The sequence below is a fragment of the Manacus candei genome, unplaced genomic scaffold (assembly GCF_025592945.1).
Source record: "Manacus candei isolate 608988 ecotype Guabito, Panama unplaced genomic scaffold, ASM2559294v1 h1tg000008l, whole genome shotgun sequence".
Lineage (NCBI taxonomy): Eukaryota > Metazoa > Chordata > Aves > Passeriformes > Pipridae > Manacus > Manacus candei.
This window is the reverse complement of record NW_026138056.1, coordinates 14,589,907-14,606,239: the sequence shown is the minus strand read 5'-3', so window position 1 is coordinate 14,606,239 and position 16,333 is coordinate 14,589,907. Positions and strand designations below refer to the sequence as shown.

General features: G+C 39.6%; 1 protein-coding gene across 1 annotated transcript in view; it reads left to right on the top strand.

The window, feature by feature from the left end:
* The window catches only part of KLHL14 (kelch like family member 14), a 62,722-nt gene extending 46,660 nt beyond the window's left edge, over positions 1-16,062 (top strand). The window contains exons 4-8 of the mRNA XM_051770004.1: positions 3,075-3,153; positions 9,500-9,690; positions 9,864-10,022; positions 12,420-12,577; positions 13,332-16,062. Of these exons, the coding sequence (XP_051625964.1) occupies positions 3,075-3,153; positions 9,500-9,690; positions 9,864-10,022; positions 12,420-12,577; positions 13,332-13,472 (728 nt within the window). The 3' untranslated portion in view covers positions 13,473-16,062. The remainder of the gene's footprint in view (positions 1-3,074; positions 3,154-9,499; positions 9,691-9,863; positions 10,023-12,419; positions 12,578-13,331) is intronic.
* The last annotated feature ends 271 nt before the right edge of the window (positions 16,063-16,333 follow it).

Sequence of the window (16,333 nt, the reverse complement as noted above, 5' to 3'; positions counted from 1 at the left end):
CAGCAACGAAAGAGGTAGGAGCATTGATATACTGGTCTCTTAATGAATTTACCCCAAGAGAAATGGATCATACTTGTCACAAAAAGTGGACCTGAAATAATAAACTACATCCTGTGCTACTGCTGGGCTAGTTCTTTCTTGGAACCAGTTTGCTCTAAATGTGCAACTACAGGGGAACAACTCGCACATACCTGCTTGTATGCTATTCTTGTAGCACAGAAGGGGCTTCAGACCTAGCTGGAACTGTCTTGCCAAGGCATTAGAAGGTTTTTCCTTTGAATGAGAATGTTCCAGGTGTTTTTTCCAGCGTAAAAAATTATCCTTGAAGTGGTAGCAATGGAAAGAGCACCATACATTGCTTCAGCCATCAGACTGTCTGATTCTTGAGAAGCTGTATGGTCCCCAAGGAGTGCTTATGCCTCCTTCATGCTCCTCTGGCTTCCTGGCAATGCAGAAAGCATGGGAGACATTTTTTCTCACTTTTTGGATCCTCCTATATCTATGCCTTTTCAGGCACAAGGGGTCCCTGCATGAGTAAATGCTGATGAAACCACGATGCACAACACAGACATGGATTTAAGACCAACCTTCATAACCTTCAGAGCCCTTCACCTTTTGGCATGGCTGCGGAGACCTTCCTGTAGAGCACAGAGTATCTGCCACCTTTTGTCCCATCATCCTGATTGGCTAATCCTGATTTCCGATCACTTATCCCAAGTTCTGTGTTCTGACAGGTGCTTCCTAACCTGTGTAACCTCCTGACTAATGAACAAGGCAAAAAAGTAGAAACAGTTCTTTAAGTCCTGAATTAAACTGGAGTCAAACCAGTTACAACAGGCAGTTTAGGTAGGTCATCAAGTCCTTTTCCTGTCATCACAGGCATCTTATAGTTCCATTTTGTTAATTTTCTAAGCTACATTTGAAAAGCAGTTGGATTTCTAGCCCCAAGTACTCCTGTTGGAAAGCTGTTACAGAATCCAATTGCTCTAAATGACTAGGAGCCTTATTCTGATGTCCAGTAAAATGTATTCTTTGGCTGTCTAAATCACCTTGTTCTCATGCCAAAGCTGGCCTTTATCTTAATAGTTCTACCCCTTCTGGAGATTTGTTTCTTTATACAGACAGCACTCCTATCCCCTTTCAGCTTTTGTTTTCCTTGGTGCAACAGGCCAAGTTCTTTGTCTCCTGCCATAAGGTAAACTTTCAGTTCCTCCTGTCACCATAGTAGCTCTTCTCTGTGCCTGTTCTAGTTTGATTTCATCTCCCTTCCTGTGAAGGGACCAGATTTGTATCCAGTATTCCTACTCTAGTCTTACTAAACCCTTCTCTTTCTACCCTGCACTCTACGATCTTCTATATATGTGGTATTTTTAGTGAACATGTGCCAAGGTCTCCAAATCATAGGTTTGTATGACAACATTGAAAAAGCTGCTGTATAACCAGTGACCACTGAAGTCCCCAGTAACTCTGAAAGATGTAGTGAATATGGCAGCATTAAAACCTCCTAGTAGAAGTCCAAACTTATGGTCAATACTTACACTGTTTTGAAATCCTACTTTTTGAAATACAAATAGATTAATAACTGTCCTAAATAGTGAAACCTAGAGGCACTTAGATGTCTGCTGTTACTGTTTTACTGCTCGTTATAGCTCTCAATGCCTCTTTTTGTAAATTGTTTATATAGACTAAAGGAATTCAGATAGGCACCAAGAGCAAAGTCTCACTTATCTAAACCCAGTGGCAGAATGACCAATTGCACTTAGAGTATGGGGATCTCACCCTGTATTTTGAGATATGTTTGAATGGTGCCAAGCATGGTCCCTATTAGGCTATATGTTGGATTGGAAAGGAAATACTGCATTAGTTATTAGTCCTCTGCTTCACCCTCCTCATACAGAACATGCTTATAACATTAGCAAGGAAATGAGTTTACTTCCAGGGTGGTCATCATGGTTTCTTTCTCTGTTTTCTTGTAGAAGATGTTCTTAAATTATTCCAAATACAAATTCTAGCTGTATTGTTATTCTTTTCTACAATCTTGATGGTCTACTTACACATGATGAAGTAGGTGTGGAATGAAGCAGGCAAAGCCAATCCTGCAAGAGGCTTGTCTTATTCAAAAATATTCACCTTGTAGAATACCTAGTGACCATTTATAGAACTGTGACATACGCTATTGGGTTATTCTGCTGGCCTGTGAAGCCTCTAATTCAATCTTTTAGTCATACATACATAAACAAAGGTTTTTGTTTCTGAAATGCTCAACTGTTAAAGTCTCAGGTGTTACAGGAAATTGCCATGCACTCTCTTGCTTCAGTTTTCTTACTTCGATGTCAATCTGCATGTAAAATAAGGTGAAATCTTAATATCGTGAAGACATGAACACAGTTCCTGGGCTTGACAGAAGGGAGAAGCTAGTTAGCTTGTGTATGTTGCTCATGTTTCATATTTTAGCTAACACACTTGGAATAAAATTCTAAGAGTGTATTCCCCCTTCGATGCACATCTGTAATTCCTTCTAACTTACACTGAAAGTACATAGTAGAATAAACCATCTAGTGCAAATGCTGCATACCCCATGCTGATGGCTTATGCAGCTCCTGGTTATTTGCACAAGGGTGTTTTGCCATGTTTCATGTAGAGATGATGTGAGAAGAAAGAAAAGCACGTGTTGTCCCTTTAATTTTTTTACCTGACACAAAATACTCCAGTCATAAAAATATTGTGGGGATGCCCTCTTTTGGGCAGTGATGTTGTTTAGTGCTGTGATTTCTTGTGACTGTGAAAATACACAGCATGTGTAAGTAAATTTAAATACACATTTTCAAGATCTTATTACAGAGAGCAAGAATAATCTCTGTCTGCTTTTACTGCTAGCAACTGCTAATTCAAACCTTGCAGTGCCCCATTTGTTGAATTATTACTGTACACATAGTGTAATCAGACATTGTTGTAAAAGGGGGAATCCTTCATAAAAGCTGTCAACTTGTGAAGTATATGATATATATATTACAATCATGATGTTAAATACATGAAAACAAACAGCTGAGTGTCAAAATAATCTATCTTTACAGGGAAACACAGTACAAACTTTGTTAGCCGATACGATCCCAGGTTTAACAGCTGGATACAACTTCCACCCATGCAAGAGAGGTAAAAACCTGCTATGTGTTTTTCAATTTCTGTTTTCTCATCCTAGGAGCAGCTGAGGTTTGGCTTAGTTCTGGGAGTAAGGAGGCCTACAGAAGCACTGAAAACACAGATAAAACTGCAGCATGCAGTTGCATCCCATTCGTCTCCTGATGTTTAAAACTTTCCAAATTCAGAACTCTAGATGCCAAATCCTGCAGTGCTAACTCATGCAAAATGGCCATGGACTTTGTGCAATTACTGGTTGCCTGAGTACGGTCTGAAGAATTTTTATGAAGTCTCCATAGTGTCCTGTCATGTTCCCTGGCTGAACTGTCATGATGAGTTTGCAGTAAGCAAGCAGTAATTATAGTCAGATATCTTAGAGGGAACTGAAACCCTCACATGTTGACTCCATCCTGTTTCACCACACCAGCCATGAAAAGCTCTCCTGAACATGTCTCCACTTGTCATAGGTGATCTTGAGTGAAGTTGCTGTCAGCTAATGCATATTAGAGTAGCTCATGTTTTAATCTTGCTGTGTACCAGAGAGCAAAGGTGCATGTGGACTTGAGCAATGACTTGCAAAGATGATGTAAACTTAACTGTGGATCCCAAATCCTATCCTGACAGAAAAAAAGTCCACCAAACCTGAACTGAATAATGCATGTTTCATAAGGAGAATCTCACAGGCAGAAGATCCAAAGTTGCAAAAACATTCAGTGTTTTTCATCCTTCAGTTCAACACCCATCTTCTCATGGATTCTATGTACAAAAGATCTCACGGTGTCTCCCTAAGACGGTCTCCTTATTCCATGTGCTGTCAGTATTATAGCTCTTTCTTTGTTGACTGTCCACAGTATTCAGGTGTCTGGCAGTCATAAATATATTGATTTCAGTGCAGCATTGTGATTCGAGGTGTGTATTATGAGATGCATGAAAATATGGCTGTTTTTTCAAATTTCTAGAGGTAAAATGTCAGTCTGCAGAATCCTAGAAGGACCTTTGTTCAGGATTCAGTTTGATTGACCTAAATCCTTATGCAGACCCACGTGTGGTGTTTGTCACAAAAAAATACTGCTTTCTACTAGTGCACAGAAAAGTGCAAGTGGAGCAGTTCTGAGCAGGTTCCCTGTTGGAGCTGAGTGCACTTACAAAATTAACCATAAAAATAGAGATAAAAAAGAGCATCACAGTGCATTATAGTCTCTGGCTTTATTAATAATGTCATCTTTTACTTTAAAAATCCTTTATTAAAATTCTTTTTTTTGTTGTTAATAGAGTTAGCCCAACAGTGGTGGCCCTGCTCTGGTAGCCCCCAGCCTTCTCCCTCACTCCTGCCAGCACTGATAACCTCACAGCTCTGACTGTTTAACTTAAAACAGAGGGTTCTGCTCCCCACACTGAGTCACTGCTGGCTCAGGTGTTGGCAGAGGGGTGACAGAAGCTGAGCATCAGATTGCTCATCACCATGCAGGTCATCCTCGGTGAACCAGGAGACTGACTAGTGTTTTTACCAAGCCTGAAGCTCTTCCATGGAGCCTAATCTGTGTCCTAATTAAGCCCTCTGGGTATCTGCAAGCAGAATTCCTGAAGGGCATGTGTGGCTGGCTGAGCTGTTGGGTTTATTTGGCTGACAAAGATCGGAAGGCAGAAGAAGGTAGCTGAGGGTTGGAGAAGGGAGACAGTGAGAGTTTTTCCACCTCCATGTGGGCCAGTTGTGTTTCACTAGAAAGTCGTGTGGCATGCGACTTGCCTTGTGCTCTGGTGGAAAGAGTCAACAAAGAGTCAGAAATTCAGCTGTGCATTGTGCTTGCTTCGCAGCTGCCTGGTAATAAACTGTAAGGTATTAGCATCTTAGCTCCTTGCAGTATTATTTAAAAGTAATGGAATACTCATACACAGTTCCTTCTGCAAGGGACTTTTACTATGACAACGTTAATTATCACCTCTTTTGTCCAGGATACATAGCTCGTAGGCTTGCCCCTTTTCTTTCTTTAAAGGGTCCTAAGCATTGGGGCTATTGTTGGAAAATAGGGATTTTCAAATCACTTTCTAAAATGTTTTTGATGGTGTATTTGCTCATCACTAATGACTTCCTCAAAGTTGTTGCAGCCTTCAGAGGTAGGGACTGGCCCAGTTTTTAGAAGATTGTACAAATAAGAGGGAGCTTTTATGCAGCTTCCCTTCCCAGCTCCTTTAGTCAGATAAAGCTCCCATTAAAGTCAACAGGCTATTTTTCCCCCTAGGAGTACAGGGTCATGCCCTGTCTCTGTCGGCATAATACAGGCACCATAGACAAGACAGACTGTTTGATGGGGGTTTTTTGAGCCATTATGGTCCATCAAGTCAAAACCTACTTAGGAATTTTAGTCTGAGAATAATTGGCTGGATGGATTATAATAGCTCCTTTGAAATGACTGCCAGGTAAATGTGGGTTTCATTCACAGGCGGTATATTCTCAAGTAGAGAATCTGTATGAAATATTTGATAAGTAAACTTTTATCTCATATGCCAAAATCCATATCTGATTGATTTTACTGTATGAGCTATAAAGAAAAGTCTAATCCCATTATGGATTCAGTGCTCTCAGTGTATTTTCTTTAAAGCCAAGTTTGGTTTCTTTTTATTTGAAGAACATCTCAAAAATAGAAGCTTTTGAAAAGTATGTACTATTTTCAGAAGTTTGTTGTTTAGAGAACCAGCAAATTACTCATAAGCTTGGAAATACACATCTCCCTGATGATGCCATAACAATGGGATGCTTTTTGGAGAACAAATCAGTGAGACTAGGACGGTCTAGCAGTTGTATCTGAACTTGTGGTGTGAGCCTCAGCTGGACACCTCAGTCAGAACTGTTGCATCTTGCCACCTCAGCACAGAGCTGTTCAAGGTGTGTGAAACAAATTAACATTTAAAACACTTTGCTTTTTCTTATATTCTGAATTGAAAGTTTTTGTTTAAAGTCCAGCAAAAAGCACAGCATTGTACCAGGTTCTAAAGAAGCACAAGTGGAAGTGGGAAGTGAGCAAGTCAGTGTACTCTCTGAGGCTGAGTGAACTGAGGAAAGTAGGCACAGAAAAAGAGACAAAACAATTTTACATTTTATTTTTGTCTTCAACTTTAATAATAGCAATGTTTACCCCTATTAAGAATATTTATTTTTAAAATGCAAAGCATATACTCAATAAGTGACTGAAATCAGGTCCAGATATTCCGATGATCAGTAATAGCACTGGTAGTTTCAAATCTCAGACTGGTAGTTCTGTTTAGTGTTTCAGGGCATAAATTAATCATCTGTGAAAATCAGGAAGAAAATCTTCCCTTTTATGTGTGTATACTTGAAAGAAGAAGTTGGTTGGGTTGATGGTTGAGTGAAGGGTTGTGAAGGAAAAGCATTTCAGAGACCAGTGAACATTGAGTACCTGCAAGTCCTGAAGAAAATCACAAAATAATTGTCTTATTGTCCATATTCAGATCCTGATGTGCATTCCAGTTATCTGATTAGAATGGATCGTGTCTTCCCAGTATTGTGGGAAAGTTGTCATGCAAAGATTGCTGTATTATATTTTAATCTGAATCACATTTTACAGCAATTTAAAAATCATCACTTGACAGCATGCCCTTACACACTGTAACAGCATGCCCTTACACACTGTATCATTGAAAAGTAAAAAACCAAAAAGCTTAAAATATTTGTGACAGGAGCTACTGAGTGAATGTTCATATTCAAGCAGAAGACTGAAGCGTGCTGATGGTTTCATTTTGCTCCTTATAGTGACACTGTGTGGATGAAACCAGGAGTACACGTACAGAATAATGCCAGTGAAATCCTAGTTAATGGAATAATGCCTGGAAGTTGTACCTATCTCTGTTTATTAAACCTGAACTGGAAAAAAAAAAAAAAAGAAAAACAAGAAAAACAAAAAAATGAAACTACGAAATGTACTGAGAGCAGTTTGTTAATGGGTTCATCAGAGAAGGGCACAAAGACAGAGGAGTGGATGTGGGAGCACTGATGACAGGGACCCTGTGGATTTGTACTTTGCGGCTGCTGGACACAGGAGCACTGGGGAATGTATGCCTGCCTATGCATGGTCTCTGATGTGTAATGGGAGGTGATGTCTGCAGCTTTTCCTACTTTTTGGGAAGCTGTGGGCTGTCTTGCCTCTGGCCCTTCACTTATTCTCAGAAAGCTTATAAGCACTTGATTGCCTGTAATACCTATACCCTCTGTCAGATTAGAGTGAAATTAGCCAACGGGGTTTTTTTGAGGAGATAATAGTCAGGCAGGCATGGACACATGTACAGTGTAATCAAGTAAGCTTTGTTTCCATAGAAAATCAGGCTAAAAACATAGATGCACAATTTGCTGCCCGACCATGCGGAGCAATATATGCCATCAGCTTCTATCTGCCCATTGACAGATAAATTAAATGGTCTTATTTAATTCATCACTTGATTTGGAGCACTTAGCAGTATTCCTGTCCTATTTACAAAAGGTTTTTTTCAGTAGTCTTATCCTCGTGGTGGAGTTCTCGCCCGCATTCAGCAAGGGGTGCTGTCCCATACTGTCCAAGCTACCCATGTGCAGGCAAGGTGAAAGCAAAGAAGTAGACAGGAGGTGCTCAGTGACACTGACTGGTGAGGAGCACCAAATCCAAAAAGTAAGGTCAGGAACAGGCAGCATTGTGTCAAACCTGCTCTCTGAATGCCCAGCCAGCCCTGCTGTTTCCATGGCTGTATCTTGGTGTCTGGCTGACTTCTCTTCCAACTTATAAACCACCAGCCAGTCTCAGACACTTTTAACAAAGAGGGAGATTTCTCTAAAATGTTAAAGGACTCTACTAATTTTGTGAAATTAGATAGCTGTGTAGAAGAGAGAAATCTTATTCCTGCCTTCACTGGAAAATGCTCTCAAGATGTCCCTGGCTAGATAGCAGGTTAGAGACAGGGCACACCAGGCTTTGCTAGCTCACCTGGTCATGGGATGACTATTGGGATGCCTTGGGAGGAGTTGAGACATACCAAAGCTGTTAATTGAGGGTGTTGTGCTCTGTAGGTGGACCACTGCTCATCCCAAATGTTTTGCAGTGGTCTGCAGGTTCAAGTCCTTGATGGTGCAGGCAACCATCAAGCCCCCAGGACTTACCAAATGATTTAGGAGTGCAATATGCAGCTGCTCCCAGATTCAAATTCGGCCACCTGGGCAGGAACCAGAGTGCATTGTAACAGTCATGGAGCAGGATTTGGAAAGCTGCAGCCACACTCCAGTGTGCCTCCTTTCTAGGAGCTCTCAGAGCTACACCTTGCCATGTCTGACCTGCCTGCTCGTCCCTGGGCTCCCACGTCACTCTGGTTTCACCTAGAAGAAAATTTCATGTTGGGACTGACAGTTCTTGTCATTCAATATTTAGTACAGTTCTTCATCCTAGCCCAGCTGTGCTCTTTTGCAATTTTTGTTTCTCACATAATTGCAGATGAAAATTAAAGGTCTCTATTCTAGCAAACCTTCCTGCTGCTGAATGATCTAGTGAGCTTTCCCTAAAAGTGGATTACACCAAACAGGGTCCCTCAAAATCATCTACTGCTCAATTTTTACTTCAGCAACAAATACTCACCATTAATTCTGGAGGCATCAGGAAGACAAACTAATATATGCCTAGCAGTCCTGGCCAGAAGAATTAATTCTTTTCTTGTACACCTGAGTTGCATGTGAAAGCAGACAGGTGGCTAAAACGTTTCTCAGAGTTAGTTTGAAGGAGACAGATCTCTTTTGAGTTAAAGGGCGCATATGTAGTGTTGTGGCTAGCATAAGGAAAGTTGTTCTATTTGCAGTACTGCAGAAAGAAGAAAAAAATGATAATTGAAGAAAAATTTTGATGATGTGGTTCTCTTAGTAAATTGGGAACAATGACCCTTGAAGGACCATAAAGAAAGTGAATGTCAAGATAATTTATTATTGTTACATTATCTATCTCATTTTTCACTTTGTCTTACTGAGTTGTTATATCCCTTACAAGGTAATGCCCCAAACATTAATGAGCACCTTTTTATCTTTCACGAGTGTGAAAAAGCAACAAACAGCTTTGAAAAGGGTTATTTTCTGCCGGGTTTACGTGTGCCTAATTGTTTTGACACAAAAAATGAAGTATTTATTTGATGTGGAGTGTGTATTTGATTAGCAAAGCAGACATTGTCTCTAGGATAGCTGTAAGCATATGAGGCTCCTGGACACTTCTCTCTGAAGTAGCAATTGAAGGAGCAGCTGTCTTAGTTCAGGGAGTCAACTGTAGAGGGGGAAAAATAGTTGACATGGCTAATTGGTTTGCTGTTGGTTGTTTTTTTTTTGTTCTGCCCTGTCCTCCAGGAGAGCCAGTTTCTATGCCTGTCGCCTTGACAAGAACTTGTATGTAATCGGTGGAAGAAACGAAACTGGCTACTTGTCCAGCGTCGAGTGCTACAACCTGGAGACAAACGAGTGGCGTTACGTGTCTTCGTTACCGCAACCTTTGGCAGCCCATGCAGGAGCCGTTCACAATGGCAAGATATATATTTCAGGCCAGTGTCTTGTGTAATTCCTGCTATATAACAAAAAAAAAAAAACAAAACCACAAAACCACAAAAAAATAAACCGAAAAAACCCCCACAGAACCCAAAATCAGAGCGTTAAATTCCTGCTGCAACCAACATCTTTATTTACATTAATTAACTGATGTGTATTTACTTTGCAGGAGGCGTTCACAATGGAGAATATGTCCCCTGGCTGTACTGCTATGACCCTGTGATGGACGTCTGGGCCCGAAAACAGGACATGAACACGAAACGAGCAATCCACACTTTGGCCGTAATGAATGATCGACTGTATGCAATTGGAGGAAACCATTTGAAAGGTCACATTTTTAATAGCAAAAAAGCATTTCAGTGTCCCACATCTCTGATAAAGAATATTTTTGTTATACAGTCATTGTTAAATACATTAAAAATCAAGCAACACAATTTAACAGGACACTTGAGCCAGCAATTTTAAAAACATTTTATGCAAATTATTTTAAAATTATAGCAGTACATTAAATATATGAGTAATGAATGCTTTAGATAATAAAAATGGGAGCTTCCATTACTCAAAGGCATGGACAATTTGTCATTACCAAGAATTCAGTGAAACAAACAGATTATTCTTTGACCCAAAAGTACCAGCAATATTTTCCTTTGTAAATCATTTTCTAAAATGTGCAGTTAAAAAGAGCTTTATTCACAGCAACACACACAAACAAGTGCCTTATTTAATGAAGAGAAAAAAAAGCAAACTTCCAACCATTAAATATTAGGACTAGGCTCTTTAGATCCCTTTTTAGTATTAAATGTAGGTTGTTAATTATAATTCTTTTTAGAGGTCTCTTGTTTTCATCTTTTGAAAAGGTCTCATATTAAAATAACTACTGCTGGGGCATCTGGTATTTTTGTCTTAATGCCTACATGTCATTGCTGTTACTGCTAAAGAGATGCTGCTTAATCCAGCCACTTAGACAAAAAGCACAGCTCTGCTCCTTTGTCCCGTGACAATATTTGACAGTTTATATTCATGTTTTTTCTTCTTTCTCCTTTCTTACTTAAAAAAAAAAAAAAAGAAAAAGACTCTCAACAACAAAAGAGAAAATTGTAATACAAAAGAAAAAGTAACACCTTAACTGCCAGTAACACCAGACCATGTATGACTCTGGCACCTGGGTCCCCATGAAACTGTAAAGCCACATTCTGCTTTTGGAGATCTGAGTTCTGTGGAGCATGTAGGGGACAAAGTCTCAGATGTAAATCTTCCCTGATAAATAGTATGGGTGCATAAACCCCTGCAGCCAGGATGTTGCAACTCTGTTCTCCACACCCAGTTGTGATGGGTGTTTCTGGACTGGACTGTAGGTGAAGGGGGTAAAAGCTGCTTGCACAGGAACACCTGCAAATTTTGCAAAGGTTACAGAGTTCTGCAATATTGGCTTTTCCTCCTACAAAAGTAAAAAATGTCACAACTGTCCTATAGCTAAAGCACATGCTTTGGTTTGCATAGCCTTGAATTACTTCCTTCCTGTCTTCTGATTTTTTTTCCTGCAGTTCCACCTACTTCTAATGAACATTATATTTTTACCTCTACAGCTGTTGCCCTAGATGCCTTTGTTATGTATGAACTGCTCATTGTTGGGAGAGGTATTTAACATCCAGGCTTCTAGAAGCACATGGCTGTGGTAGAAGGGCTTTTTGGAAAACTGGTTTCTTCTGTATAGTGAAACAAAAGGAAGATTTTCAAGGAAAGAGAGGAGGAAGAGGACTGAAGCACAAATGAAATGCTGCAAATTCTCCACCAGCAGGGAATAGCAGGGCTCCATGGAAAATCCGTTCTTTGTGAAGTTAGATCTGGATAGTAGTGTTAGCTGTGCATTTACCGCATCACATCCAGTCATGTGCATACTGCAGTTTGTTACAGAGCTTTGGACAGATTCTGGGTGCACAGCAGTGGCCTTTCTATGGCCTCTTGAAAAACCTTACAGCAGCAAAAAATTATTTCAAATTAGCTGTTCATTCCTGACATAAATAATATTCTAGCAAGCAGCATCATTGTGAAGTGCCGATATGACCAATACCCTTTTTGCAGAAAATCTTACTTCTCTTTTGGCCTGTCAGGGAGGGATGGGACCACTGTTTCTGTGGTTACGTTTTTTGTTGCCTTAAGGACTTTATCACAGCTGCGTGCTTTAGGGTATACCTTAAATCATCTGGAAAATTGAAACTGGTCCTGCACATCATGTCCATCGTGCTGAGGACTTTGTCCCTCTGAAACCAAGGGGCATCTGTTGACTTTTGAATAGATTAGATCTACTGACCTTTGAGAAAGACTGCCAGCACAGTCTTTTCCCACATGTTCAAACTTGTATTAACACTGATAGATGAGGAAGACTATTCCTTGAATCTGATTGCATTGCTGATAAGTTATTAATGAGTTTTTTCTGAAGTAGCCAGGTTTTGTATGTACTCATGATTTGTAGAAGACTGTAGAACTAACAGTAAAAACCTTCAACAGATTTATTTAAACTGAAATAGTGAGACATTATTGTTACAGAAGTTGGCTTAAATGTATATGGCAATATTTTCTAAAAGAAAAGGTTTATAATGCTATAATAATATAATTGTAACTGTAATTTAATAAATTTAACAATAAAATGAGTAATAAAACATAACATGTTTTGACATGTATGTCATAACATAGCATGTTCTCTGTTCTCAATGCCATCATCCAGGTTTCTCCCATCTTGACGTAATGCTTGTGGAATGCTACGATCCAAAAGGTGACCAGTGGAATATCCTCCAGACTCCTATTCTGGAGGGTCGCAGTGGCCCTGGCTGCGCAGTCCTTGAAGACAGTATTTATCTTGTAGGAGGCTACAGCTGGAGTATGGTGAGTACCTGCTTTCTGCAATGACCTTTCTGTTTCTTCTGAGTTCTTGGAACGAGTCCATGTAGTACTCAGATGGGATGGAGAGGAGATGAGAGGGGGAGGTAGCCGAAGGGGTAGGTTTTGGTTTGGTTTTCAGCTTTCAGTGGAGAACATGGAGTGTTTTTCCACCTTTGTGTTTTTCTGTTTAGATAAGAATAGAATCGTAGAATCATAGAATAAAATCATAGAATCAGCCAGGTTGGAAAGGACCTCCAAGATCATCAAGTCCAACCCTTGATCCGCTACCACCGTGGTTACTAGACTATGACACTAAGTGCCACATCCAGTCTCATCTTAAAAACCTTCAGGGACAGAGAATCCACCACTTCCCTGGGCAGCCCATTCCAATGCCTGATTACCCTCTCTGTAAAGAATTTCTTCCTAATATCCAACTCAAAACTCCCCTGGCAGAGCTTAAGAATAGAATCATAGATAAGTTATTATTAGACTGTATTCACTGCTATGGACTAATATAAAAAGATGGAATTTTGAAAATGTGATTGACATTGCATGCTTATAGCTCTGCTTATGAGGCACTTGTAAAGGAGACTGATTTGCAGAGGCTAGGTGCTCAACCCATATGAAAACCAAACCTCTTGAAGGACTTCTAAGTTAGAGCTCAAAATCATGAGCCACTTTCAAACCTCTTTAGAGCAGATGTGTGACTTGGATTTTACCAAAGCCACATTTACTATGACATTTTGTTCTACTACAGGGAGCCTACAAATCGTCTACTATTTGCTATAGTCCTGAGAAAGGGACTTGGACAGAGCTAGAAGGAGATGTTGCAGAGCCACTTGCAGGACCTGCCTGCTCAACTGTGGTATTGCCAGCCTGCGTACCGTACAACAAGTGATAATCCAGGAGCACTCATACGAACACTGATTGCATTTGGGAAAATAATGACGGGTGACGTAAATATTTTATTAGAACAGAATTCCTGTTAAAACAAAGCTACCATAATCGACCCCTCATTCCATATTTATGCTTTAGGAGCAAAATAAAAGAAAGGAAAACCCAAGCATTGTTCCATCTCAGATAGGTGCCGGTGTCTTATGAAGCAAGTAGCTAAAACACACCGAACATTACATGCTGACAGACTGCCATTTCAGACTGATTTAAACTTTTCCTGCTGCAGAGATACTCCTCACATCAAATTTAACTTAAAAAAAAAAAAAAAGATGGCTAACTGTTCAAATACAGCCTGAAGAGACAAGGTCAGTATTGTGCATTGTATCTACCTGCATGTGATCTGTGTTGAAGTCATGAGGATGTTGTTTTCATGAATGCTTCAGAATTCAGATAGTGAAAAGCTCATACTGCATTGCAGAATTGTCTCCTCCTTTGTAATCCTAACCTACAGCTACTTCACACGCTCTGCAAGCAACACAGCATCAGAAGATTATAAAAGGTAAAGAAATATCATTCAGTTTTTGCACAGCTTGGCAACTAATACACTCTGCCTTCAAAGTCCCCATTTGTAAGTGCAGCAGAAAGCAGACTACAATGAAAGCCATGCTTTACAGAGCACTTCTTGCAATAGCAGCTTAGGGATTAGGATCAAATTCTTCTAATCACACTTGTGTAAAGTCAGAGTCATTTCCCTGAACTCACACGAAATGACTGTTTCTACATTAATATAACAGAATTTGGGTTCTATACCTTAAAATCTGGCTTTGCAAAGTAAGTTATTTCTATGACCACTTAACAAAGTACCAGAAACCTTACTTTCTTTTCAGTAACCTGTTAGATAGCAGCATCCATGCTAGTTGCTTCCAAAGACAAGAAGACTGCATTTAATTATAAATTTATTACTTTGGACTCTGAAATGCTTATGCACATTTTTGGAGAGATGCTGTTAAGTAGTTAAAGTAGTCCTGTGTGGTTGATCTTAAGATGTACTCTGAGAGATTTTTACTATTGATCCAAAGTAATATGAGGCTAGACTTTCCACTGCCTTATAGCCTGTGTAATTATTTACACATTGCAAAGCGAGTCAGAATGCTACCACATGGGACCAGTAGCATTTAGGACTTGCTTCATGAATTCATAGTTGCTTGCACAAATCAGACTGTCTATGTGTTAAGCTTATGCCTTTCTGTCCTGGCTTTGCAAAAGCAGTGACAACATCTGAGCCTGATTCTTCACCACCTATGATTATGTTCACAGACATAATCATCTGCACTTCAGTAACGTATATGCATAATTCTTCTATTGTGGTTTACTGGTGCTGCATCTGCCTTCAGGACCATCCTCTTCACTGGTATAAACTGACATTGCTCCATTGAAGCCAATGGATGTACTTTTTATGTCAGCTGAATATCTGGCCTTTAATTTGCCTAGTTGTAGCTGGCTGCACCTGATAAAAGGCAAAGGACGCTCAGATCCTGCATTTTCAACCCTGCACATATCTTTCATGACAGGACTTAATGCTAGTGCATTAAGCAAGGAGCAGGCAACTACTGGAGGTTGGTTTCTGCCGCAGAGGCAATAGATGAGAGAAAGAATTCATTATTTGCTTTGCAAAATATAAAAACGGTGAATGTACACAGAAATTACACTATATATTGATGCTTGAGAGCAATATAAATAACAGAGAGCAAATACCACGGGACTGTTTCTCTCTGGCATCAGCCCAGTTTTATTGCAGTGCAACTCCCTTGCTTGCAGCAGAATTATGCAAGTTGTAAAATTGGACTAATGCAGTAAAGACTGATACCACACAAATGCAATAATCCAATTGATGAGGTTGCCGCATGCCTGGAAAAAATGTTTAAATGAAATCATTATCTGAAGATGCTAATATTTGAATGTGCCATTGGGGAGTTCTCCAGTGAGCATCACTAAGGAACTCATAAAGGTGGAGTGTATATCCTGAAATCTCAATCCATTTCTACTATATAGTGCAATCTTAGTTGGTTTTGTATTTATTTATATTGTTCAGATCCAAGGGATCCCTTGTAAAATATATTTGGTGCAATCATGACTTTTTTTTTCTTTCCTGTTGAAAGTATATAAATATAAATATATATAAAAAGGAAACTGTTAAGACACTAAATGAGGAAACCTCGAATGACATTTAAAAGGTCTGCCAGTAAACACTGACTGTCACCTGTCTCTATTAAAATGTACCATTTTTAAAGGATATTTCTTGTCCTTTTAAGTGGTTCTTTTTTTTACCAAGATAATTTAAAGATTTATGAGGACTGTATGTAAATCTTTCTATCTTTCAGGAAGGCATGACCAAGGAAAAAGTGCTAACTGAATAAGTCACACAAAGAATGTAAATTTTGTACAGTACTAGACTGTGTAAATGAAGCTTGCTTGTAGGGGGGAAACTTTAAATAAAACTTTATGTACTAATTCAACTGTCTGCCATATTCTGACTTATAAAGTGTATGTATAAATATTATCTACATTAAATTCTTTGGAACTTTTTTTATCATGCAGATGTGTAAACTTCTTTTATTTTGTGGTGTTACATAACAGCCTCATTGTTTTCCAAGTGTCATTACCCAGTGCTTGTAAATGCAGTCTGTAGTGAGTCAGTCTTCCCCTGAGCACAGAGCGTGTCCTGTGCTTCCAGCAGGGAAAGCTCCACTTGTGTGCCTGCTCTGACCACAGAAGCAATTGCATGCCTCTGAAATGTCTCTGCCTTGCGCTGCTCCCCAGTTCCTCTGTCCCATGGTTTCACAGAATAGTCAGAGTTGGAAGGGA